At 48.3% G+C, this 25,187-nt stretch overlaps 6 protein-coding genes across 6 annotated transcripts; 3 read left to right on the top strand and 3 right to left on the bottom strand.

Moving 5' to 3' along the window:
• Positions 1 to 984: 984 nt before the first annotated feature.
• Positions 985 to 3,836, bottom strand: vph-1 (V-type proton ATPase subunit a; the record flags this gene model as incomplete). The annotated part of the gene is made up of 4 exons (XM_031149643.1): positions 985 to 1,334; positions 1,384 to 3,408; positions 3,456 to 3,534; positions 3,588 to 3,836. Coding segments are annotated over 4 exons (2,703 nt in total), but the record flags the coding sequence as incomplete, so codon positions are not given.
• A 2,452-nt stretch (positions 3,837 to 6,288) lies between these two features.
• Positions 6,289 to 9,600, bottom strand: SUC1_1 (putative sucrose utilization protein; the record flags this gene model as incomplete). The annotated part of the gene is made up of 5 exons (XM_031149642.1): positions 6,289 to 7,316; positions 7,766 to 8,655; positions 8,702 to 9,314; positions 9,369 to 9,470; positions 9,534 to 9,600. The coding sequence occupies 5 exons, from the start codon at positions 9,598 to 9,600 to the stop codon at positions 6,289 to 6,291; spliced, it is 2,700 nt and encodes an 899-aa protein (XP_031005978.1).
• Positions 9,601 to 11,044: 1,444 nt separating this feature from the next.
• Positions 11,045 to 12,925, top strand: CAT1 (Peroxisomal catalase; the record flags this gene model as incomplete). Its single annotated transcript, XM_031149641.1, has 2 exons — positions 11,045 to 11,446; positions 11,618 to 12,925. 2 exons carry the CDS (start codon positions 11,045 to 11,047, stop codon positions 12,923 to 12,925), a joined length of 1,710 nt encoding a protein of 569 aa, XP_031005977.1.
• A 616-nt stretch (positions 12,926 to 13,541) lies between these two features.
• On the top strand, positions 13,542 to 17,481 carry lgrD (Linear gramicidin synthase subunit D; the record flags this gene model as incomplete). The annotated part of the gene is made up of 2 exons (XM_031149640.1): positions 13,542 to 16,440; positions 16,514 to 17,481. The coding sequence occupies 2 exons, from the start codon at positions 13,542 to 13,544 to the stop codon at positions 17,479 to 17,481; spliced, it is 3,867 nt and encodes a 1,288-aa protein (XP_031005972.1).
• A 632-nt stretch (positions 17,482 to 18,113) lies between these two features.
• On the bottom strand, positions 18,114 to 20,401 carry LHYA1_G004682 (uncharacterized protein; the record flags this gene model as incomplete). The annotated part of the gene is made up of 5 exons (XM_031149639.1): positions 18,114 to 18,286; positions 18,710 to 19,245; positions 19,368 to 19,644; positions 19,757 to 20,198; positions 20,342 to 20,401. 5 exons carry the CDS (start codon positions 20,399 to 20,401, stop codon positions 18,114 to 18,116), a joined length of 1,488 nt encoding a protein of 495 aa, XP_031005971.1.
• Positions 20,402 to 21,235: 834 nt separating this feature from the next.
• FUS6_5 (Efflux pump) lies at positions 21,236 to 23,278 on the top strand (the record flags this gene model as incomplete). The annotated part of the gene is made up of 3 exons (XM_031149638.1): positions 21,236 to 21,575; positions 21,656 to 22,564; positions 22,623 to 23,278. The coding sequence occupies 3 exons, from the start codon at positions 21,236 to 21,238 to the stop codon at positions 23,276 to 23,278; spliced, it is 1,905 nt and encodes a 634-aa protein (XP_031005974.1).
• Between the last annotated feature and the right edge of the window lie 1,909 nt (positions 23,279 to 25,187).

The following is a 25,187-nucleotide window of genomic DNA, read 5'->3' as shown; positions in this document are numbered from 1 at the left end:
TGTGTGGTTTTTGCTTGCAGGAAGAAGTAGGTCCTCAGCGCATTTATGAAGGCGGAGGGAAATGTAGATGATGACAGGTAGACTGTTGAAATGAGGGAAATAGAAGGAATACGGAAGGAAGGATCCCACGTAAATCTACTTACTTACGAAGGAACGAACGAACGAACGAACCGACGGGACAGCCGAGAAGAGTTTTGTAGTGCTGAACCCCCCCTTCGAGACCCCCACAGCGGTGAGGAATACGATACAAGTTTTATCGCTGTCGATAACCAACGCAGCGTCCCGAAGAGGCAACGCGCGGGAACATCCGCCCGTGACAGGTTGCGACAGAGAGGGGAAGGGCAGAAAGCTTGGTTGCTGGCTTCCTGCAGGGCTCATGCATGTACATCCCGGGCAATATGCACGGAAATCCCGAAGTTCTAGACGCCCACGCCCGGCGAATCATACCAACTGACGATACTGATTTGATTCAACAATCCATTCGCGGCATTTGATTGCGCATGTCGCTCCTGCATGAATGAATGCATCAAGATCGGCACCAGGAGAGTTACGTACTGTACGAGATCGATGAATCCAGATGATATATATAGATTGGTCCTCTGTTCTAGACGTTTTGACGTTGAATAGATGTTGTTATATCTTATAATAGTGTCACTTTTATAATCTACAGTCCCTCACCTTACCTATGCCTTTCGATAAAGAGAGCTATTGACTGGGTAGGTATTTTTAATTCCCGCTATCATGTTGCCGCAGTACCCGCCCGCCTCAGACAGGGTGATTATAGCCATGTATCAGGAGATTGAAACACATCGAACATAAAGTCCTATATTAAACGGCCTCAGCTTCCTTGTTACGCGTTACAGCACGGCTGCTCCGATCTTTTACCACAATACGTTGGTCATACTAATCTACAGGTTGCTTGATTGCTCTATGCTATTGGAGTGGGGGTACAAAGGAAGTCAATTCAGGGACCGTAACATAAGTCTAGCTAATATCAGCAGCTGACTCGTCCTCCTCCAACATCGTCTTGAATGAAAATGGCTCGAAAGGTATTCCATCACCCATGAAATGCTTGCTCATTGCCTCCACCCAGTGCAGGCGTAGACTGTGCAACATGGCACTGGTTCCCTCCATCACCACCAATACTGCAATGGTCAGGAAGAACCAGGCGAAGAATACAACAACGAGCATAAATACTCCCAGAGGACCGGTAGTGCCGAGACCGATGGCCATGGTCATGGACCACAGAACGACTGAGAGTTGTTGATGTGCTAGTGACAAGGCCCAGAGACGAAGATAAGAAGCTGTGTGGGATACACAATTCAGACAGAATTCTAAACCAGGTCAGCGTGAATTGTCAGGGATGATAGGGAGAATACAAACCAATAGTGTGGATGACTTGGTGAATCATAACCTCAGAGAACTCGAATTCCTCATGTTCCTCGTCATCACCACCAATATCTTGTGTGATCATAGCAACGCCTTCGCTATCACTGTTGAGACTTGCTCTACCATCCAGAGTATTGCTATCGTCATCATCGGCATCAAGAGCGCTGACTCGCGAGGTTTCACCAATGCCCCTGTACCCTTGCGCACGAGCTCGGTTGTGTTCCCATCTGAGATAAAATGGCTTCAAGAAAAGCAATATGGGCACCTGAATAACAGCAAGCAGAACAAGGAATACCTGGATAGGACCCTGGCCACGGTATAGAGGTTCTTCAACAGTACCAGGCGACAGGAACATGTAAATCAGCATGTTCAAAAGCCCAGGTGGTGATTCACCAATAGCATACCAGTCAACACACCATTTGTAGACGATGGCGAAGACAAGGTAGCCGAAGATAGACTGGAAGAAAATCATTCCAGGGATGAAAACACCCCAAATATCAATTGGCGTCTTGAAGTGGCGCGCGTTGATGTAAGATAAGCACAATGAGTAGGTCATGTGAACCCATCCCATCAAGATACTAAGCTTCATCTTGAAACTGTTGGAGAACAAGAGATCGTTCTCAGTGTCGTGCCACATCCAGTCCAATCCAATCGGATATCGGTAATCGCCCTTCAGCTTTCCCAATAGCACGTCGCCTTCTTTCCAACCATCGGGAATATCCCACTCCCACGCACTGGGGAAGATGGACAGAGATTTTGAAAACACGTCGTTGTAGATGAAGCCAGTGTACATGGAGAAAATACCCATCATAAGCATGATGTATCGTCCATAAAAGGCCATTGTGAACAGTTCGTCGCGGACCTTCTTAAGTGGTTTCTCCCAGTAAATCATGGCGGCGGCAGCACAGACCATTAGGAAGCCATGTCCTAAATCACCAAACATAACAGCGAATAAAAATGGGAAGGTAACGATAGTAGGCAGCCCAGGGTTGACTTCCTGGTATTTCGCAGTTCCATAGGCATTAATAATGGTCTGGAAACCTTCGGTAAATCTGTTCGTCTTCTGGTATGTTGGCGGGGTCTTGTTCGTGCGAATTTCGTTGATGATCGAGGGCACAGATAGTCCAGCCCTGTTGTTCACATCGTGGAGAGTCGACTTGATCAAAGGAAGGGAATTTGATGGACACCAGGCCTCGGCGATCAAGGTCTTCCGAGCTTGATCATATGAAAAGAGGTTCAGGGTCTGGTAAACAGCCTTCTCCTTCTTAACAATGACCATCCAAGCAGCCAAGCTTTGTGCGATCTGGGTGAGCTCTGCATCGAGAGTAGTCTTGGTGTTTTGAAGGACGCTGCCGAGATCACCGAGACGATTGTTGACCTCCAGGATCTGTTCACGACGGAGATTAAGGTTCTCATCCACGCCGTACAAGTCTGCACCAAGAGACTCGGAGATCTTGCGAATCTTTGCAATAAGCTCCTTTCCATGCGCGAAAATAACAAAGACGTTCTTGTTGATAGACTCGTTATTTGTGGGGTCGACGAGTGCTTCGGGGATCTCGGACTGGTTCATGTAGAGATTTCCTCGCAGAGTACGCCACAAGATACGCTCGAAAGCTGCGGTACGGTCCCTAGGAATGACCCCTGCCACAAATTCGATATTCATGCCGGTCAGTGAACGCTCTGCATCTCCATTCTGGCCTTGGGCATGTTGTTCGACATCCTGGAGCAATGGTGCATCATCGTTATCGCTTGAGGCGCGGATATCCTCCACGTTTCCATAAGCTCTGTCGAAGAATCCTCCCGCTTCCCTCAAAACCCATCTCCATTCAGTCAATTCAACCTCTCTCTTCTTCAACGTCTCATAGCTGTCGTTCAAGCGTGCTATGCGCTCTTCGAGGCTCTGGCTTCGATCGGAGAGTTCGTCAATCTCGGAGGTAGAGGGTGCTGCTAAGGTGTCGACGTCGAAATCGATCTTGCGTAGAGGAATACCGGCCTTTTCCATCTGTCCATGAAAGTATCCTATATTGTATCAGTACATAAGCCTCAAATATCTTCACAGCACATACGCAGTTGCCTCTCAACATTATCAAGTCTTCGTATCTCCTGAGTAAACGTTCGCTGAAAAGCAGTTGTGTCCGAATTAAGCTATCAAGAGCATCAGTAACAATTCCCCTTGGTTCCCTCGAGGAGGGACATACATCTCGAAACTGAATCTGTCCAAGCTCTCCTAATGCATTTACAATCTCGCGGCCTATTTCTCTGGCGACGTAAAGTTGGACCATGCTCATGTCCGCAGACCGGAACATGGTGTCCTGTGCTGGCGCCATGGCTACAAAGAGTGTGTTGGCTCTTCCACGATGGATTTTCGAAGCCTGTCGAGGTATTGGTGGAGGGGTAGGAGCTTGAAGGTCGAGATGTTTAAGGAAGGAAGCTTCAATCGGGTCGTCATCTAGCAGTAGATCACGTGAAAGGCTATCCCAAAATAGAAATTGGTGGTCCCTTTCCGTTTTTACATTTCCTCCGTATATCTTCACGTCTCACTCTTGAAGCTCTAATGTTGCCCATGAGTTGGAAAGGTTACCTACAACAGAATATATTGTGTTTCCTAATAGCAACTTTTGCCTATATTTGGCTTTGATTTTCCCAGTGCGCGCCGCAAATGTATCAAGATCTCTCTGCGGGAGTGAGGCTTTTGTAATTGTGTTCTAACAACCATATTTATATTTTAGTCTCATGTCTTCTCTCACAGGTTAGTTCTGTTCTAGCATCTCAATACTAAGTGGGTTTGAAGTATTTAAAGCCTCTTTGAATGCTTAATGGGATGTCTTCAAAAGTGGAATGATACTGCTATTCTATACCGCCCACTTTTCTGCCACTGTTTACCACCTTATTCTGCCACTTTCACCGCGCTTCGAGTTCACTAAATACTTGTTTCTGCCACTCTTCAGTGCCTAAAAGAGAAATTTCACATTTGTTGCACTTCGCCGCCCGCTCACAGCCTTCACTTCAAGTTAAAGTGAGTGTGGCAGAAAAGCTGAATCTTGCGGATGTCCCAACCAACCACCGCAGTTTCTGTTGGAGAGCTTCAGTCATACTATTTCAATAAGTTATTATATCACTGAAAAATTAAAATTCACGCCACTCTTTTGCAAGTCTATGAATCCAAGTAGTTTCATATGAGTATCTCAGATCGTAATTCAACGTTTATCTCAACCCCTCGTACTCAAACCCGCGACTCCTCTGTGCATCAGTATATGCCATGATTTGTCGCGCTGAAAGCCTGTCGAGTGCGGACTTTCACACAATAAAAAAGTCCTCCACCGAAACCACATCAGAAAAAGGCTCACCACAGCAACCACTCATTGTTCTGAAACCCCTTCTCGCCCCAACCATCCACCGTCCACGTGTCCCTCAGACATCTATTCTTCTTCAACGGAAGGTGCACCCTATGCTCGTTGGCCTCTTCATCAGAGTGCACTCTGTACCAGTCCACGGTGCTCAGAATGTATTTGGCATCTAGATCCAATGCCCTCAGAAGAGCGTCATTCGGCATCCTGTAGCCCAAAAAATGTATATCACTCGCCAAGCGTTGATTCCTATACAGCTTCACAGGCCAGCCGAGTAAAGGAGTCGCTGCACGCTCAATAGCCAGCGCAGCAGCAAGCCACTCAACCCCATGGCTCTTTTTTTCATAGTCTATCTTATCCCAACAGCCTTTTTCACATAGGCACGTTTGAAGATGGATAACCGCGTGCAATTGTTTGTGGAGTAGTGTGTCTAAAGAGTTTTGGATGGTGGTAAAAACATCCTTCTTCGCGTTCTGATCAGTGATGATATGAATGGTGGCCGTGAGATATGCGCGCTTGGACCTCGGGCCTATTTCTTCTTTTAGGATAATTTGATCGCAACTGTATTCATAGCTCTCGGCTTTGCCGAGTTGGAGTCTGCAGAGGCTTAGGAGGCCACCGAAGAACATATCGTTGAAGATCTCGAAGAACTTCTTCGTGTCTTCATAGTTCCAGGGTTGGCCGATATTGACTGAAAGATCATGTCAGCTTCTGAGCTTTGGTGCTAGAGTTCCTGGGAAGTTCAGGTAATGTATTCCAAACCAGAGGGGCTGTCTCTTTAATATACTTACAGGACCCATCATACTTGAACCGCGACAGTGCACGTTTCTGTCTTGCCGTCATTTCATGCTGACTGGAGAGCCGACGCACATTTTCAACGATAGCTTTTGAGATCTCATCTTCGTTGTGATCTGATAACCCCAGACGACCAAGCTCAAATTCTTTACGTGCAATAGGCTTTGTGATATGGAGGTCCTCGAAATTGACCATGGCTACCAAACTTGAAGTCTGGCTACGGAACTCAAAGCCAGCAAAGGAAGAGCCTTTATAGAAGCAAAGTTACAAACCTGATGCTATTCACCAGGTACTAGTTAATCATACCAAACTCGCGTGTGAATGCTTCATCCAATAACCAACCAAGCCACATAGACAGAAGTAGGGATCCGGCTGATTCACAAAATCGTCCTATACAATCACGAGCAAGACTCCCATTCCGGAAATACCTGCGGGTCAGACGAAGAAGACATGATTCAGCATATCACTTTCTCAAGTAGGGCAAGGAAACCCAGGAAGGTGTGCCAGAATGCTTCTTATTCTACGAGCAATTCATGAGGAAAGTGCCCCTCGAGAGCAAGTCCAGACACTGGTACCCTTATCAAAAGCCTTGAAGCTGAAGTGATATCTGGTCTATTCGTTTGAAGAGATAACAATGCATTTGATTTGATCTAAATTCTAAATGGCATAACCGTTCAAAATCTGCTTAGCAAACTCGCGGGTTCTTGTTGCTTGTCTCTAAAATCAATAAAAACACCATCTTGCTCAACTGTCAGAACTACTTGATTCCGTATTTGAGGATGGATCTGTTTGACTTCAGCCATTTGACGCTTTTGTCGTCGGATTTGTCCGCACTAGAAGCCTGTGCCGCTTTTTTCCCTTGTTGCTCGTATTGCCGTTGAACCTTTGTCTTATCCAATTGCAGAGATGAAAGAACCTCATCACTTGGAAACAAGCGCCCATTGTATATCTCGGCAGCCATTGCCCCATGCCGGTTGAGATCCATACCTCGCCATCCGAGTACCAGATAGCTACTTTTCTCAATGCACATTGCAGCCCTGTGCCAGGACTCATGGTGCCCTCTACTCCCGAGGGCTCTCTGTGCTTCATGATTCCTCTTGCAGCCGCTGTCGCACCTGCATTGATAGAGACGGAACATCGCGTGCAGCATCTCGTGGAGGAGTGTCTGCAGGTATAACCGGATCCGCTCAAGAGGATGGATGGTATGGCATATTGTTAGATCGATTTGACAGAAGGGCGTTTGGTCTCTGAACTCAAGGTCCCACTTTTCCCGCGGATAGACGTGTGTACATAGCCCGACACGGCGACGAAACCAAGGTAGCTTCGTGTCTTCGTCCTTTTCCTTGACGAACGCGATTCGGCATAGGCCGGTGAGCAGACCGGCAAAATACACATCGTTGAAGAAGTCAAACCACTTCTTGATATCCTCGTACGTTTCTGGATTTATGATGTTATAAGTTCCTTGGTACTCAATTCGTTCAAAGGCTTCGGTTCGCCTTACCCTTGTCTGCTCACTTTTAATCTCGGCGACATCAAGATCCAATGAACGAAGTACAGCCACGTTTGGTAGATTGCTACCCCGGCTGCACAAATCGCCAACCAAGCTTGCGCATCTATAAAGCTTCGGGTGCCAACCCAGTACCACGCTCTTCTCAATCGCCTGGGCGGCGGCTTGCCAGTAGACGTCATGGCCCCATAGAGTTTTACACTCCTTTCGATATTCTTGCTGTCGGACGCATTCGTACAGCACAAAGACCGCACGATGCATTTCATGTATCAAGATATCTAGATACAATTTTGTGAAATGACTGATCATGGAGCAACAAAAACCGACCATTCGTCGCTCTTTAAACTTCCAAGACCTACCTATCACCTGACTATTTCTTTGCGAGAAAATTACTGTACAAATATCTCCTTCAAATTGGTGGAGGGAGAAAATTGGCTGGAAGGGCACTTGCCCGGCGCCTATATGGCTGAATTTTGGCTCCCGGGTTTGGTGTATACACTTGTAAATACCTAGCCAGTCACGCCCCAATGCCCCCTGGGAGGCTTGGAGGAGACCTTCGGTCTCTCCCCCTCGGCGTTAAACAAAACTAAACAAAACTAAATTGAACTTCCAAGAGAAAACACTCATCAGGTAATCGATCCTGCAAAGTTCAAAAGAATAGAAAATACTCATGACTCTAATTTGTACGTATACATCGTGTCTAATGAATCAGCCCCGTCACTTGTACCAGGAACCCAAACAAAGTTCCCCCATTGATTTCCATCGTCTTCAACAGTTTCAACAGCTTTATAAACACCATCATCGCCAATCTCACCTACAATGCTACCTCTCCACGGTCGTGGTGAGACCGGCGGCACCAGTAGACCATCGCGACTCAATTCAGTTTGAGGGTTCACAGCATATGGCGTAGTTATAGAGATCATGGGTTGGTCTGTCAACACCGGGTGCGACATCTGTGAAAACCTCTGGATTTGCGGTTTCTCGGCTGCTTTCGCTAGCAGGATATTGGCATATTGCCGTTGAGAGTTTGGAGTCTGGCTCAGGGTCTTGACAAACATCTCAAGGGGATCTTGGACCACCCCGTAGCTCCCGCTTGGTATTGTCGATCCGCAGGTTTGTGTGATATCTAACATCGTATTCCCAATTTCGAATATCTTCTCAAATATTCCCATGCCATGTACTTCTATGCTCGTCGTGGGCAGCGAGGAAATGATACTTAGGAGGGAATATGCGATCTTGAGAGGATAGCAAAAGGTCATGCTTTCGTGTTCGGCATGCCATGAAAGCAACCCTTGCCGCATGGATGACTGCCAAACAACGAGTCGAAGCCATTGCTGGGTAACGAGAATGTCGGCTTTCTGGATGTCGGTGAGAGACACATCGGAGGGGTGTGGTAAATTGAGCTTTTGTTGGAGAGCTGTATATGTCAATGTTGAGGCAGGAGCGTCTGAGGATTCATTCCACGAGTCGACGAAGGAAGAGTCGAGAAGATGGTACGAATGTACTAAATGCATGAAACCGGAGTGAATTTCAGGTGCTTCGTACTCATGTAGTGTGCTTGGAAATCCAGGAGTTTTCGTCAGAGTGAGAGGTTTGTGTCGTAAAATAGCAAAAGACCTATGACCAATTAGATTGTGTCTGGATATTGCAAGAGCAAGCAAACCTTTCGGTAACGTATAGAATCCAAAATGTTCTTCTCCGGCAAAGCGCTTCAGCATCAGGTAATCCAACATACAATTTTTCGTCGTGCAGACCAAGGTCTTGGCCCATAGTTAAAGCTTCTCTCAAATAGTACCAAGATTTTCGGGATTGATTGAGTTCGAAGGACGCCGTCGAGAGGAAGTATGAAGAAATGACAGCACCTAATGTCTTATCCTCAACAAAGTCGTAAGACTGCCGTACTGAGATGCATTCGTCCAAGAAGAAGCGCCCAGTAGCTTCCCAGGACGGAGGTCCAGGGGCTGAAATGCTTTTACCAGACATATGTGTCGATGTGAGAGCACACAGAGAGTAGACGAGGTTCTTCTCAAACATTTCCAGTGGACGATTGATAGAAGCTCTCAGCGTGGGCATATGGATTAGCGGCATTATCGGATATATGTGTTTTGTAAATAGCTCAAGACACACTGGGATTAGGTGAAGGTAATTTGGTGAGTTGGGCCGATACTGATCGCTGAGATAGCTAATAGGTTCATCCGACAGATGTGCCACGTCTGACATGATGGGATGCCACTGCGGTTTGCCAGGGGTCGGCGAAAGGCTTCCATTGGCACTGTCTGGAATACACTGTTCAATACTGTATTATGCTATTAGAAGTATTCCACCGATACGGTCACTAGCACTGGGAAGTGGTGATGCCAATTTTGTTCTCGAGATATATCGACCCACATCGCCATCACCGAGACTGACGCCGTAGAAGTACGGCAGGTGGGCTATTTTTGGCAGCAAGTGAAGTGTATACAAGAAGAAAGGAATTTGAAAGAACGAAAACTCACTATGGAGGACCACTGCTGTGGCTTCCACTCGAACTAGTGGACTGCCCCTGCCGTTTCCCGTCGCCATCTTGAGTGCGAAGCTCATTTATCACTCTGCCACTTCCCCTTTTCGGACCCCTCCTTTTGGGGATATGGTCCCTTTTGCAGCTCAAGGCAACATACTGACATTGCTGGCAAGGAAACTCGCCATCGCATCGGATTCCTAAAATTGAGGTCAGCTCACTATTCTAAACAGCCGAACACCTGACAGTAACAAGAGAGAAGGAGACGACGATTTGAGGGCAATTGGGTATGGCCTTAGTAATGGCCTAGCTGAAGGGACTAGGGCAGGAACGGTGGGTGGGTATTAGGTAAGGTAGACAGACTTACTGCGTCTTCGACAGTGATCACAAACTGCTCGTCGGCCAGGAATAGGTTTTCTGGGTTCTGGAGTCATCCCACCTCCGCAGCGCAATGTTATCTGGGTATCATGGAGAAGTAGCAGGACTGGACACATGCAGAGGGTGAGTTGAGCGAAAGATATAGCGAGGCGATGGCAGCAGCATGTTTGTTAATGTTGAGGAGGAGGGGAGGGGAGAGGCGAAGCGAGGGGCGAAACGCGTCTGCCGTAGAATGCGGGGGTGGATTCAGAGCGGATGGGTATAGTAAGTAGCGTTATAGCGCTAGAGCCCCTGTATTGTGCCCATATGGAGCGGAGGTTTATGCCAATTTTCAGGGGTCTTAGGCCCTTCTCACACTCATTTGTCCGCAAACTCTGTTTTGTCTACCTCAACCGCGCCAGATTGTTGAAAATACCTTGCTTCATGCCTCTTGGTTGGAGTCAAGCTGTGCGGAATATGTCTCCGCCACGACATCAGCGGCGTGATGCTACCATGCCCCAAGATCAAATCCGGAAATGCTCGACAAGAAAGTCTGATAACCTGACCTGACATGTGATTGTGTCAAATCATTATTAGTAAAAGCCTTTGTTCTTCAAGTGAAGATATAAAGATCCAGAAGCTGGGCTAGCCCGCCACCATTTCTGGGCGGGAGAAGAGGGGAAAAGTACCTACTGATCCCTCGAAATTCCGAGTTTGATAAAGTTGTTTGATTCCGCAACACTTTGTAATCCATTTCAAACACCGCTCGTCATCGACTTCTTTGTCGCCACAAGCTATTTGGTAGCATCTACGGGTATGACGACGCCATTGCGCTTGTCTGCGAATCCAAGAGGCTCAAACGCATTCCCTCCAATCAAAATGACTCGGTGGCAACCACCGAGAAATGCATTTGTCGACATCTCGATATTCTCGACGTCCCGCTGCTGTCAGTCGCATTCATATTTGCAGTTGACAAATCACCATTGGGCAATTGTTTGTTAGCTCATCAATGAGATCATGATGTTTAGATTCTATTAAAATAAAGGTGAGACGCGGGGCCGGCCCATGATAAGTAAAGAAAGCTGTTTTTTCCTCAATTATTTTCCCTGTATTGACTTTGTATACTGATCTACTCACACATCTTATTCCAATATGACATCTGCCAAAACAAGCGGCGATCAATATCGCAGCTACCAAGATGATCGATCAGCAAAATCCCAAGACACTGTCTACACAACAAGTAATGGTGCTCCCATGCCTCATCCATACGAGTCGCAGCGTGGAGGTGAAAATGGCCCATTGCTTCTGCAAGATTTCCATTTGATTGATCTGATTTCCCACTTCGACCGTGAGCGCATCCCCGAGCGAGTTGTGCATGCCAAGGGCAGCGGTGCCCATGGTGTTTTCAAAGCCACGAAGGGTCTCGAGGACCTTTCTATTGCGGATATGTTCACGAAAGGGAAGGAATGCCCAGTTACTGTCCGGTTCTCGACAGTTGGTGGCGAGGCCGGTTCCCACGACTGTGCTCGGGATCCAAGAGGTTTCTCAGTAAAGGTCAGCAAAATCCAATATAAAAACCTACTTTTCTGTGTGAGCACTTTCAGAGCTGAGATCTGTCTCATCAGCCAAAGTGTTCCATAGCATGTGGGATTTGACTATTGAAATAACTCTCGAGTTATTAGCTACTAATCAACTCCACCTTTACTCCTGCTAATTCGTCGATAGTTCAGAACCGATGAAGGGAACTGGGACTTGGTCGCCAATAACACTCCAGTCTTCTTTTTAAGAGATCCAGCCAAGTTTCCCTACTTCATCCATACACAGAAGCGGGACCCTTCGACACATCTGACCCACGCCGACGACTCGACAATGTTTTGGGATTATCTTTCTCAGAATCCCGAGTCGGTTCACCAGGTCATGATTCTCATGGGCGACAGAGGTATTCCAGATGGCTATCGCCATATGCACGGCTACTATGGCCACACGACGAAGCTTGTCAACAAGACCAGCGAGTGGGTTTACGCTCAATTTCACATGAAAAGCAAGCAGGGAACCAAGTTCTTGACTCAAGAACAGGCTGCTGAGAAGGGTCCGGACTACTCGCAAAAAGACTTGTACGGCGCGATTGAAAGTGGCGACTTCCCATCATGGACTCTTGAAGTGCAGACCATGACTGCAAAAGAAGCTGAAGAGTTATGGGAAAAGCAGAGAATCAACATATTTGATCTTACTCACGTCTGGCCACACAAGCAATTCCCTCTCCGAGAGATCGGAGAGTACACTCTTAACGAGAATGCAGTCAACTACTTTGCAGAAATCGAACAGGCTGCATTCAATCCGTCACATTATGTACCAGGTATCGAGCCCTCCGCCGATCCAGTACTTCAGTCCAGGCTTTTTTCTTACGCTGATACCCACCGTCATCGCATCGGCGTAAACTACCAGCAATTGCCTATCAACGCACCCCGTCCCAACTACCGCATGGCGAACTTCCAGCGCGACGGCGCCATGGCCTTCAACAACCAAGGAGCAAGACCAAACTACATTTCCTCGATCGAGCCCATCCATTTCCACGAGCGGAAGACTAATCTCGACAAGGTCCACGGCCAGTTCACCAGCGACGCCATTACCTTCCTATCCGAGATCCGCCCGGAGGATTTCAATGCCCCCCGTGCGCTGTGGGAGAAGGTCTTCGATGACAAAGCCAAGGAACGCTTCATCCACAACATCTCCGGCCACATGGCCAACTGCAAGAAGGAGGAGATCATCAAGCGCCAGATCGCCATCTTCCGCGAAGTGTCTGAAGATCTTGCGTCACGTCTAGAGAAGGCCACTGGTGTGAAGGGATATGATGGTATTTCTGGCTTGACCTTCAATGGCACGCACAACGGCATGGCGAAGGATAGTGGCAATAGGGCTGCGAACGGGATGAGCCGTGCTTCGATTAGAGCCAGTGGTAACAATGGTGCCCCCACAAAGGGAGATCACCAGATAAATCGTGCCAATGGCACGAATGATATTGCTGCTCATTAGGTTATCGGCGTTGTAATCGTAAAAGGTTGTTATAGAATCCCATAGCCAAAATCAAAGTCAAATTCCAATCCCCATCTTGCATAATACCGTGATATATATGTTGGGGTAACTCCCCCACTTTTCTCCCGTCCAACTTACCTGTCCCGTCTCCATACTGTAATTGTATGATTTCTTATTCGAGACCCACTTAAAATCAGGAGTACGCTGCAGATAGGGCTAGACTCCACCGCCACCAAAACAGCTTTTCAGACTAGCTGCAGCCTGCAGCGCACGCAATGTTTGGGTTGTACCACCCCCACGAATGACCTATTCATAATTACCTTACTGGGTTCAGAAGCTGCGTTTAGAACTTCGCACTTTGTCCATTTTTTATATAAATAATATCGCATTGCATTCTCTGCTCTCGCATCTCCATATCTTATCCAAGTCCGATAATCACCCGGCAACTGGCGGTGAAGCTATAGAAAATAGTGTCGTAGCGGAGGAACCTTCAGTCCAAGTCAACAATCAGCACAACGGCCAAACATTAGAAAGAGGGAATTCTGTGAATGGCAACGAAGAAGCATCTCGCAAGAATACTCAATCATCCAAATTAATGTTTGATCAGGCTCGAAAAATGCCCATTCTTGATATCAACAAGGACTTGACCGCGCTCGTGTCTCAACAAATTCGGGCTACCCCAGATGCCATTGCTTTAGAAGATGAGACAACGACACTGACTTACGCCGAGCTGGACAAAGAGGTCGATGCCCTCGCCCGTCGCTTGCGTGCCCACAAAGTCAGTCGAGATGTTCTCGTCGGCGTGCTCTTGGGACGCAGCGCTGACTATGTGATTGCTTGTCTCGCAGCCCTGCGTGCAGGGGGGGCTTTTCTGGTCCTTGAACTGGCGTATCCTCCAGGACTCCTAGCCGATGTCCTCGATGATGCCAGGCCAGCGGTTGTAATAACAAGTACTGCCCAAGCTGGAAAAATCAAGGCGGACGTCCCATTGATCGTTCTCGACGAACCTCGGACAGGCGTCAATGGGTCTAATGGTCACGCAGAGGAGGCCTATTCGTTGCCGGACGAGAATGATCTGGAAAAACTTGCCTTTGTGTCATACTCTTCTGGAACTACGGGCAAACCCAAAGGGATTGCAAACCCGCAGAGAGCACCGGTACTATCATATGACTTGAGATTCCGAGTCAGTGATATTGGCCCTGGGGACCGTGTTGCTTGCAATGTTTTCTTCATCTGGGAAATATTACGCCCGCTTCTGAGGGGCGCGACCGTTTACGCTGTCCCGGATGAGGCAAGCTACGATCCTGTTGCGCTTGTAGACCTGCTTTCCTCCAAACGCATAACCGAGACTCTCATGACTCCTACGCTCCTAGCCGCAGCACTGTCCCGGAATCAGCGCATCGGCAAATACCTCCCAGATCTTCGCACCTTGTGGCTTAATGGTGAAGTTGTCACCACAGATTTAGCTCAGAGAGCTATGAAAGCCCTTCCTAATACCCGCTTACTGAACGTCTACAGCGCGAGCGAGACACATGAAGTTGCCTGTGGAGATATCCGGGAAATCTTGGACAAAGATTCTATTTACTGTCCCGTCGGGCCGTCGGTTGATCCTGAGCACATGTATATTCTCAACGAGAGCGGCGAGAAACTTGAACCCGGTATTAGTGGAGAGCTGTTTGTCGGTGGCTCTCTTCTCGCTCGCGGATATCTCAATCTTCCGGAAAGCACTGCCAAAGCCTTCTCACCGGACCCCTTTGACAAAACTCCCGGAGCCAAAATGTATAGAACGGGAGATCTGGCAAGAATGCTCCCAGGAGGCCTCCTGGAGATCACGGGACGCGTTGGAGCTATGATCAAAGTTCGCGGCTATTCCATCGTTCCTGGTAAGATTGAGAATGCAATCGTCAAGCAATTAGCTGTCAGCCAATGCGCTGTAACTGTCTATGGTGATGGTCTGGAGCGACAGGTTGTTGCATATGTGGTCCGCGACAAAGAGGATCCCGGAGATCGAACGGATCTGGTTATTGACGGGCACGGATATAGTCCAGTCGCACGGCAAACACTTTCTGCAGGCCTGGCACAGTACATGATTCCTGCTCTTTGGGTCGAGCTTGAAGAGCTACCTACCCACGAAGTCTCAGGAAAGGTTGATCTCAAACGCCTTCCTTCACCTGTAAACGCCAAGCAACGAATTGCCGCGAGTCGCGTGACCAAGAAAGAGTCCGACACAGAAATTACTACAAAGGGCATTGCCGAACTTTGGGCCGCGTCTCTCAACACGCCGGTCAGTACCGTAACGCAGCAACATAGCTTCTTCGACCTAGGTGGTCACTCCTTGACACTTGCAGATCTTGCTACGAGGATGTCAAGGAACTACGGCTTTCCCGTCCCCCTAGGCCAGCTTGCTGTAAATCCGACTCTTGAGGGACATTTAGAAGTGTTACGCTCTGCTCGTGATGGACGTACTGCCGCCGTACAAGCAGAATTGCCCTCTATCTTACGCGCCGATTCTATTCTCCCCGAAGATATACAGCCTTCTAAAACTGGTGCCTCGTGGCGTGCACTTAATGATGCTGATACCGTCTTGGTGACAGGTACAACCGGCTTCCTGGGTGCATTTTTGCTCAGCGACCTTCTGGAGACCACGGCGGCCCGCATTATCTGTCTCGTGCGTTTTGACGACCCAACGGAAGAAGATCGAGCTGCTGCAGTAGCGAGGATACGTAAAAATCTTCTTGACCATGGCCTCTGGAATGATAGGATTCTAGATCGCATAGAAGTCATTCCTGGGACTCTTAGTCGGAAACGGCTCGGCCTTTCGCCAGATGCTTATGAACATCTTGTGAGCCGTGTCCAAGTTATTATCCACGCTGGAGCTACTGTGAATCTTGTATATCCTTATGCGGCGCTGCGAGATGCTAATGTGGGCGGCACGAGAGAGATTCTGCGTCTGGCAAGCCACAGTGGGGCGACGGTTCAATATGTTTCTACCAACGGTGTATTGCCGCCATCTGACGAAGCCTGGTCTGAAGACGCAATGATTGACGTCGAAGACGTGCCAGGGAAACTGGTAGATGGCTACGGTCAAACGAAGTGGGTGGCGGAAAAGCTCGCCTACGAAGCAAGTGCTCGCGGCATGCCAGTGAGGATAATACGACTCGGCACCATCAGTGGTCACAGTACTACAGGCGCAGCCAACGCTTGGGATTTATTCATGGCTATCATCGTGGAGTCGTTACATATTGGATATGCACCGGATATTGAAGGATGGCGAGCTGAGATGACACCAGTCGATTTCGTCAGCAGGGCCATCACTACCCTTTCTAACAATATCCACACCAAACAACGAGTGTTTCATGTTGGCGATTCCAACCCTGTAAACACTAATGGACTTTTCGACGATTTGAAAGAGCTTGGATATCCAACGGAACGACTTGGATGGGATGAGTGGGTGGCGCTTTGGTCTGAGAAAAGGGGCTCGGCTAAGAGGGGCGCTGGGGCTTTCACTGCTGATAGTAAGTCTTCCACAATGAACCTCTCCGCAAGATATGCCTGAATTCGTACATGTTAACTCCTTATCCCCCGCAGTCCTTCGCGGCGGCATGCCCGAAGTCGATTTCCTAAAGCGCATCACCGTACTCAACGACACGGCGACCAAACCGGCACTCTCCGGCATCGAACGCCCCAAAATCGACCGCAACCTTCTCGAGACCTATGCTCGCCACTGGTGCGGTCGAGGCTGGCTCACACAACCTCCACGACGAAACCAATCCACCACGTCGTCGGCACAGCCCATCAAAAAGGGTCCCTTGAGCGGACTCGTCGCAGTAGTAACAGGCGCGTCATCCGGCATCGGCGCCGCAGTAGCAACGCAACTAGCAAGAGAAGGAGCACACATCGCCCTCGCAGCACGACGCACCGACGCGCTCGAAACGCTCAAGGCGAAACTCGCACTCCACACCCACACGCACGGCAGCAAAGTGCTCATCCACAAAACAGACGTAACCTCAAAGTCCGACGTCGACTCCCTTTTCCACGCCACCACGCAGCAGCTTGGGCCCATCGACATCGTCGTGTCATGTGCGGGCGTCATGTACTTCACCATGATGGCGAATGTGCAGACAGAGGAGTGGGACCGCACCGTCGACGTAAACTGCAAAGGCCTACTCCACATGCTCTCCGCCACGGTCCCGCCCATGCTCGCACGCGGAAAAGGCCACATCGTCGCCATCTCTTCGGACGCAGGCCGCAAGGTGTTCCCCGGGCTGGGCGTCTATTCGGCCAGCAAGTTTTTCGTGGAAGCGACGCTGCAGGCACTGCGGCTCGAGACGGCCGGGTCCGGGCTAAGGGTCACGAGCATGCAGCCGGGGAATACGGCGACGGAATTGTTGGGCATGAGTACGGATGCCGAGGCGCTGAAGAAGTTTGGGGAGCCGAGTGGGGCGAGGGTTCTGGATGCGGATGATGTGGCGAGGGCCGTTGTTTATGCGTTGATGCAGCCGGAGCATGTGGCTGTTAATGAGGTGTTGATTGAGCCGAGGGACGAGCCGATTTAGATGGTGACGGCGGTGTTACGGTGAGGGTGAGGATTTAGTGGCTTTGGATTAGATGTAGAGGAGTCGGTGTTTGCGGGGTCGATAGATGGAGGGCTTCGCTGAATGAACCACTTCCAAACGTAGTAACAGCGATAGAATACATTGCTATTCAGCGCTTCTGGTTGTCTAGCGATTTAAGATGCAATTTGCAGCGCGGACTTCAAAAATCAGCAGTGTAAGTGTATTATTTATTGTGCAAAAACTAACTATCAAGGCATTGGTTGCTCACCTCACCTACAACTAACTGCACACGCCCTGCCCTGTCTTTGTAGACAAAGGATCGCGGATCGCGGGTCGCGTGTCTGAGTATATGGTTCTATCTTATTCTTTGCTATTCTGGATCTATGTATATCAACGCCTTGCTGAAAACATAGAAAGTACTTGGGTATATTGAAAATTCCCTGCTCACTCCAAAACTCCACCTTCGAGAAAGGATTGGCTTTACGGATGAATCCATCCGTATATTCCGATTCAGAGCCTCCTCGTAAATGGAATGAGAAATATAAATTGTGTCCCCCACGGTGGAGTTTCGTGTCGAAGCTGGAGCGGGATGTGGAGGTGGTGGCTTATTGCGTGATGGCGGGGAGGTAGATTCAGTGGGGGCGCCGGATTTGAAAACCCTCTGCAGCCTGGATTGCGTCAGGTGTGATGAACTGTTCAGAGATAGCCCGTGGTTGAAAAATAAAGCTGCCTCGTTCCCTTTTTCCGACGACGCTCTGAACCGTGCATGTGGGGGCGCTCATCGGCGAGTAGACTTTGATGACTGCTATTATCGCAGTACTGTATTAATCATGTATCGGAACACCTGTTCATGTCTCGTTCCTATCTCGCAAAACTCCCAGGTCTGTTTGTTGCTCGACGCTCCTCGCTAGGACGTGTGCTTGTTGGATTCCCAGATTATCGGCGATGGCATGCAGATTCTTAGCAACGAACGCGCGTTTTTGCTCGTTGGATGTGTGCATTATGCCGGCAAACCAAAGCGGCCACTGTCCAACGAATTAGAATAGCCTTTGCTTGATTTTCCCCCAAGAGTAGAGAAGCAAGCTCTTGAGACATGTCAAGAACTCGTGTGATAGGGGCAAAATTTGACTTACCATTAGGAATGTTCCTGCAGACATTGGTGTAGGTGGTGAGGTGTCTATGGTTGTATCTCGGTGTTGTGGATTATGATCTCTGCCAAGTGGCCCACCCATATGCTGGACAACAGTCCGGAGAATATCGTCTTGAACTTGGTACAAAAGTTCTGTCGATATCTGAAACTGGGCTGTGTATTGCGGTTCTGTGAAACATGGAGGCTTGGATGAGAAGCCTGCGAGAAGCGTATTCCGTACTTGCTCATTGAGCATTGCCCTCAACGTGCGAAGAGCGTTCCACATCTGGGCTATCCAGTAATCGTAATAGACATCATAAGACCCATTATAGACAAAGTCCGACTCTACGTCTGTAAGGACTGTCTCGAAATCCCATCCATCAGGGATGTTTGTAACTATTGCAAGGAGGAATCCATCTATTTCTAGACATTTGGAGATGATGGTTTCAGGGTCGGTGATGACTTTGTTCTGAATGTCAGAGTTCAAATCGGTGTACTGCATCGTGCAGTGTAGTATTACGAATGAAGGCTCTGGGGTGCCGACTTTCATAAAAGCTGCATCCATGTATTCGCGGATATATGCAGGCAGCCTTCTATTGTCTTGCATGCATGATATCATCAATTGGGATGCAAGACTAGGTAGAGAGAGTCAGATTCTGCTGGTTCATGTAGTCTAAAGAGAAAGTTCAGACCGCATAAAGGATAGGAGGAAACATGAAAATACGACGGATGTTATAGCAAAGAATGTTGTACTTACTGTATGAGCATGTGACGACCAGGGCGGGTTTTAATTTGGTCAGGACCACGCAATTTAATGACAGCTGCTGCACCGTGCAGATGCTCAGACCAGTCTTTGATTGAGCGCTGTCTACATCCTGTGACTGTTTCGAAGAGGCCAAGAACATGAATGGCCATCAACGTGCTATCTTTGATTACATCTTTGGGTGAGGTAAGGGCAGCGTTCGTAAGCTGGATAGCTTTCATGTATTGGTAGCGGGCATTTTGGAGAAGTGAGGGGGTACGTGTTGTGTGTGCTATGGAAAAATCAGCATTAGCAAAGATCAACAATCATAAGGACGAAATGCTGTCCGTGACTCTCAACACAGCGCTACAAAGGGGGCGAAACAAAGTAGAATGATTATCTACCGTAGGCAGCGAGTCCAACAGCTTTCATGCTCGTCATGAGACTATCTTCTATCTTTTGGTCTCGAGCAATATCGACCAGGTTGTAAAAATGGCCTTTGCTGGGCCCATGGATGTCTAATACATAGTTAAAAATAAAGAAGCCGGTAGCTTGATCCTCGATAGTGGGAGCTACGGCATATCTGATAGACATCAAGGAGTCTTGTTGTTGAACAATTTCAAGTGACGTTTCCCGAGAACCCTGAGCTGCATTTTCTTGGGACCTAATAATGTCGATAGCAGGTACAGAGGCCATCGTCTTAGCCTCTCGAGCCTCTCTAGCCTTAAACTTATGCACCACATTGCTTGATTCGTCGCGGAAGATCAGGTCGCCTAGTTTTCGGTAGCCAGGACAGATACGCTTGGCATTCTTGCATTGGCCGCAGCCTTCGGGTACTTTATCACACTATGGGATGTCAACAATATCCCAGGCCGAAGGGGTTGTTGTTAAAAGCATGTAGTGAGTGAGTGCACTTTGCTTCCCGTGACTGAATTAGGGGGACACTGTCACGAAACCACTCATTACCTACAGTAGGTACTCATACTTACTCTTGTCTTTCTTGCTCTACAGGCATGACATCCGCCAGATGGCTTCCCACAGAAGACCATCGCTTACACGCACAGTATAGCACAGTACTCGGAATGGCCAAAATGAGAAGGAAAACGGGAGACTGTTCTAGATCACGAGGAATATGATGCAAACTAGTGCATATCGACCGTTTAGGGGGGCAAGTAGCTAGCAGGAAAAATGAGGGCATAAGACAGAAAGAACTATGCAATGTACATGAATAAGACTGCCCAAAAGGGAAATACGTGAAGTTGAAGACGTTGGTTTGGAATGGACTTGAGATGAGATGCTTCCCATTGACGAAGTACATGCTGACGTACACATTGCACCGCCAATCACAGCTTGGACCAAGCATGCAGAAGCTAACCGCATTTGGGGTAGCAGGAAGTTGGCGAATCACTCGCGACAACACCACAACACAGTCTTCAATCCAGCATCATCAAGGCATAGTAATTGAGGCGATGACCGGGCGGATGGACTCCAGACTAGGCAGCCATAGGCAGCCATAGGCTGACCAAGGCTGAGCTGAGCGGATATTTTACCTTTGAGGCTGCAGCACGAGCGCCCGCCGCTGCAAAATGAGCTCTCGGCCAAGTACTGCGGGTATCCAACAGCAAGTATATCTGTTTCGGGGCAAAGTCTTTATAGCCGCATATATATCCGTACCTTATCGCGTGCTGCTTAGCCTCAAGTGAAGCTCAGACTACTGTATAATGATTCGTATGCTACATCTCCTCTCGTTTTTGTTTGCGATTTCAAAGATATAAGTAGTTAACGCTCGCTATGTACCATTCGACTCATTTTCTCAGTACCATATTCGGAAAGGAGTTGAAATTCCTTCAACTGCCCTCATTTTAAGGCATACTCTTCAAGGAATGGCCACCATGTTATACAAAAAGTTCCTGAAAAAGTACTCGAGTCAACAGACATCTCCGAGTCAGACACCCTCTTGCATTCACCAAAGAGACATAAGCAACGCTTCTGATATCCCTCTCGTGGAACCCCATACGAGACGCGAGAAGGATATCCCCCGAACCATCGATAAAAGTTTTGTTTCCGATGGAGACGATGCTTGTGAGGTTTGCCGATATCAGAAGCAGGCATTGAGAAAGTATCGCTGGAAAGTCATCGTTGGTTTATCTTGCCCATTCTTGGTGCAAGCACTAGACTCAACCATAATCGCAGGTGCTTTGCCTTATATTGCGTCTGATTTCCGTAAGTAAGCCTGCCTCCATCAAGCGGTGCATGTAGTACTTTTCAGCAAAGTTGCTTACTCCTTAGCTGACTTCAAACAGACCAGCTTTCGCAACTAAACTGGATCATCTCAGCGTTTAAACTTACTTCGGCCACTTTTATTCCCCTCTGGGCCCAATATGCCGATGTCTTTGGTCGCTATACTGCGATTCAGACAGCCCTTCTTGTCATGTTACTTGGGAGTATCCTCTGTTCGGCAGCTCCGGTCACTTCATTCGCGATGCTTCTCGTGGGTAGAGCATTTCAAGGACTCGGTTGTTCTGGCCTGCTGATTATTACGAAAATCGTCCTCGCCGACAAAGTTTCTCTGAAGGAAAATGCGAGGAATAACACAACGTTCACCATCGTTGCAGGTATTGGCTACGGTGTGGGTCCTGTCATTGGTGGGTACTTGACCCAGGCTAGCTGGAGATGGTGCTTCATCATCAACGTTCCCCTAGGTATTCTCGGTCTCGCTCTCGCGCATTTCGTTCTGCGACCAGAGCTGCTAGGACCACAGAAGGTCACAAGAACAAACAGTCCCACGGATGTCGAAGTCTCTCAGACCTTCAGGGCAAAAGTGGCCACCATCGACTTCGTTGGGCAATTCCTTTTCCTCTTTGGAATCGGTCTTTTAGTGCTCGGCTTGACCTGGGCAGGATCTTACTATCCTTGGTCAGACGTCAAGGTCCTCACTCCTCTTATTGTTGGATGTATCCTGACAGTTGCTTTCATCGCATGGGAATATCTAATGCTTCCTGGCAGTACACTTTCTCTAAGTTTTCCAACTCAAAAAGCCATGATTCCGTTCAACCTCGTTTGTTCACGGAATGCGGGAGTGTTAATGTACATCAATTTTGTCACTGGCATGGCTATGTACGCCGTATTTTATTTCGTCGGCTTGTACTTCGCGCTGGTCAAGCAATTCGCATCTGGAAAGTCAGGTTTGAACTTGATCTACTACATGCCCGGTCTAGCAGGCATGTCTCTCTTCTACCTCTCCTCGTACTAATTACTAATTCCAAACAGGTGGCGCCTACATCGCAATGTTCGCGTGCAACAAATTTCCCCTCCAAACATTCTTCCCCCTCATTCTTGGCACATTCATCGAACCCCTTGGCATCACCCTCCTAGCCTTAGCCCTCAACAGTAACAACCAAAGCACCATCTACGGTATGCTCGCCCTGACCGGCATTGGCACCGGCCTACGGTTCATGCCCGGAACCCTCCACAGTATCGCCTACTTTCCAGCACAAATCGCAAGCATCATCTCCATGACATGCCTCTCAACCAGCCTAGGCGGCATCATCGCTACTACGCTCATGCTCAACATTTTCAACAATACGCTCCGGGCTTCCGGAATCTCGTTCAGCGGTAGTGCAGACTCGGCCTCGAGTTTCGACGCCATTGCGGGCATGAATCCGCAGCAGCAGGCTTTCTTGAGGGAGAAGGCTAAGAGGGGAATCGTGCTTGCTTTTTACGCGCTGAGCGCTTTTTGCTGGCTGGGTGTGCTGGCTTGTTTGGCGCTTGGGAATGTGCAGATTGGGAAGAGTGGAAAGGAAGATAAAGTTTGTAAGGGGAGTTATATTGGGAGTGTGTTGTGGAGGCGTGATGTGGCCCTGGAGACTATTGAAGAGGGTCAGAGCGAAAGCGTAGAGCATGGAACACGGAGTCTTGAGATGTAGAGTCTTAGGATGGGATGCGGTCGATAGTTGGTCTTCAGTGTTTGTTTCGGATCTGGTTCCTCTTCCATGTTGAGGTTGTATAGATGCGGAGCTAGAAACATCACTTGAAATTACCCTCTAAGCTCTTTCCAAACTTACCTAGACAAGATCTATAGAATTCCCTCACTTCCCTATATTCTGCATTTTGCTCAGACTTGGCCAACACATCATCACAACAGTTCCACAAGCCCTACCACAATATACAGCGGCGCTGTTTCTCCATCCTCAAGCCCTCATCGACACGTCGTCGCTACTCCTTACACGCCCCATTCCTATCAATCAAAAAGAAAACTCTTGAGCAGAAATTAAAGTCAAAAAGCCAATTACCTAGCTATACTTTCTTTCGTTGCTGTCAACATCCGAATGCCTGTTATCCCCCCTCATATCCTCGCTTTTCCAATAATCAATAATCAACAAGCAAGCAAGCCATTCATCCCGAGACTCCTTTATATGTGGAATCAATCAAATTCCAACACACATCATGTAAGCAAGATACAGCTAGAACTGCTCAAGTAGACGGATCCAAAAATCAGGCAACGATAACAGATTTTTTCTCGACACGAGGGTTCATAGACACATGACCTCGGGTCTATCTATATTCACACGAATACGGATTTTAGGAGAAATACAAGTAACTGATTTACATGGATCGATAGAATGACTACCTAGTAACAAGCAGAAGGTTCGTTCCTGACGAGGCATGACATTTGCCCCCTCCCTTTCTTTCGCTTTCAACTTGCATAAATAAGATACCTAGGTATTTCAATTCTTCTCGATGTAACTTATCTTATCACCGTAGCTACGCAATAACGGCCACAGTCAAAACATGTCTTTAAAACACAACACATGACAGGTCAGTTTCACGGTGGATGACTACCTGTCATCGCAACGTGCTCCGTCGTAAGCTTGTTCTTATGACGATCTTCATAAGGTAAGTTTCACACTTCGTAAATTTAAATACGGAGACGGAGTAGGCCAGGAGCACCAAACAACAGGATGCAAAAGCAATTTATTCTCGGGTGGTTGCCGTGCGTGCCACCTCTCTTCCCGCACCCACATGGATCAATCCCCATGCCTCGTGGGGCCATGTGGCATTTTGCAATAATTCAAAGAAGCTAAAGAAGCAATCCCCAGGTCCAAGCTATATCGCCTTTTTTTAAAACCCCCACAATGTCACCAAACTACTGAACGAAGTACAAAGTCCTGTATCATGAAAATGCAGAACGAATCCTCGTCGTTAATTCGCCGTTTTGAAAGGCTTCTCAGCTCGCGCTGAAAGCGCTGGAAGCGCCGAGTGATAGCAGCAATAATATGACTACTCGTATCAATATAGGCAGACAAACAACGGCGATGCAACAGAATGAAGTTCCGACGAACCCGCAACTCATTTTGTTCATACCTATGATTAATTCTATTCCTACTCAGCAAACTACAAACTACGGAGTACCCTTTTCAAAAGGGGCCGCCCCGTACGTAGCGGCGGAAAAGTAGTAGCCTACAAGTTGTAGACCTGTACGAAGTAACTAGCTGTCGTCGGCTAACTCTGGTTCCCCGATGAAACACTTATCTGGGGCGTATTATACATTCTCTTGCGCGTATAAGATCGCTGCCGGCTCGCCGAGCCTGCGGTAATGCAAACCTAAAATGGAGGTATAATAGTCATGATATTCGTTCGTTCCTTTTCAAGTACGGTTACTTCGTAATATGCCCCAATCCCATGCCTCGGGTCGCTGACTTACGCTTGCCAGAACCCTGCAATGGGATGACCCAGGGTGCTGGCGCTGGTAAGCGTAGCGGCGGCAGGCTCCCGGTGCAAGGTTTAAGCAAATTTCGTACGGAGGGAAAGTACCTCCGTACTCCGTCCGCATCA

The sequence above is a fragment of the Lachnellula hyalina genome (genome assembly GCF_007821495.1).
Source record: "Lachnellula hyalina strain CBS 185.66 chromosome Unknown contig00053, whole genome shotgun sequence".
In the NCBI taxonomy this organism is placed as follows: domain Eukaryota; kingdom Fungi; phylum Ascomycota; class Leotiomycetes; order Helotiales; family Lachnaceae; genus Lachnellula; species Lachnellula hyalina.
This window is presented reverse-complemented; position numbering and strand designations above follow the sequence as displayed.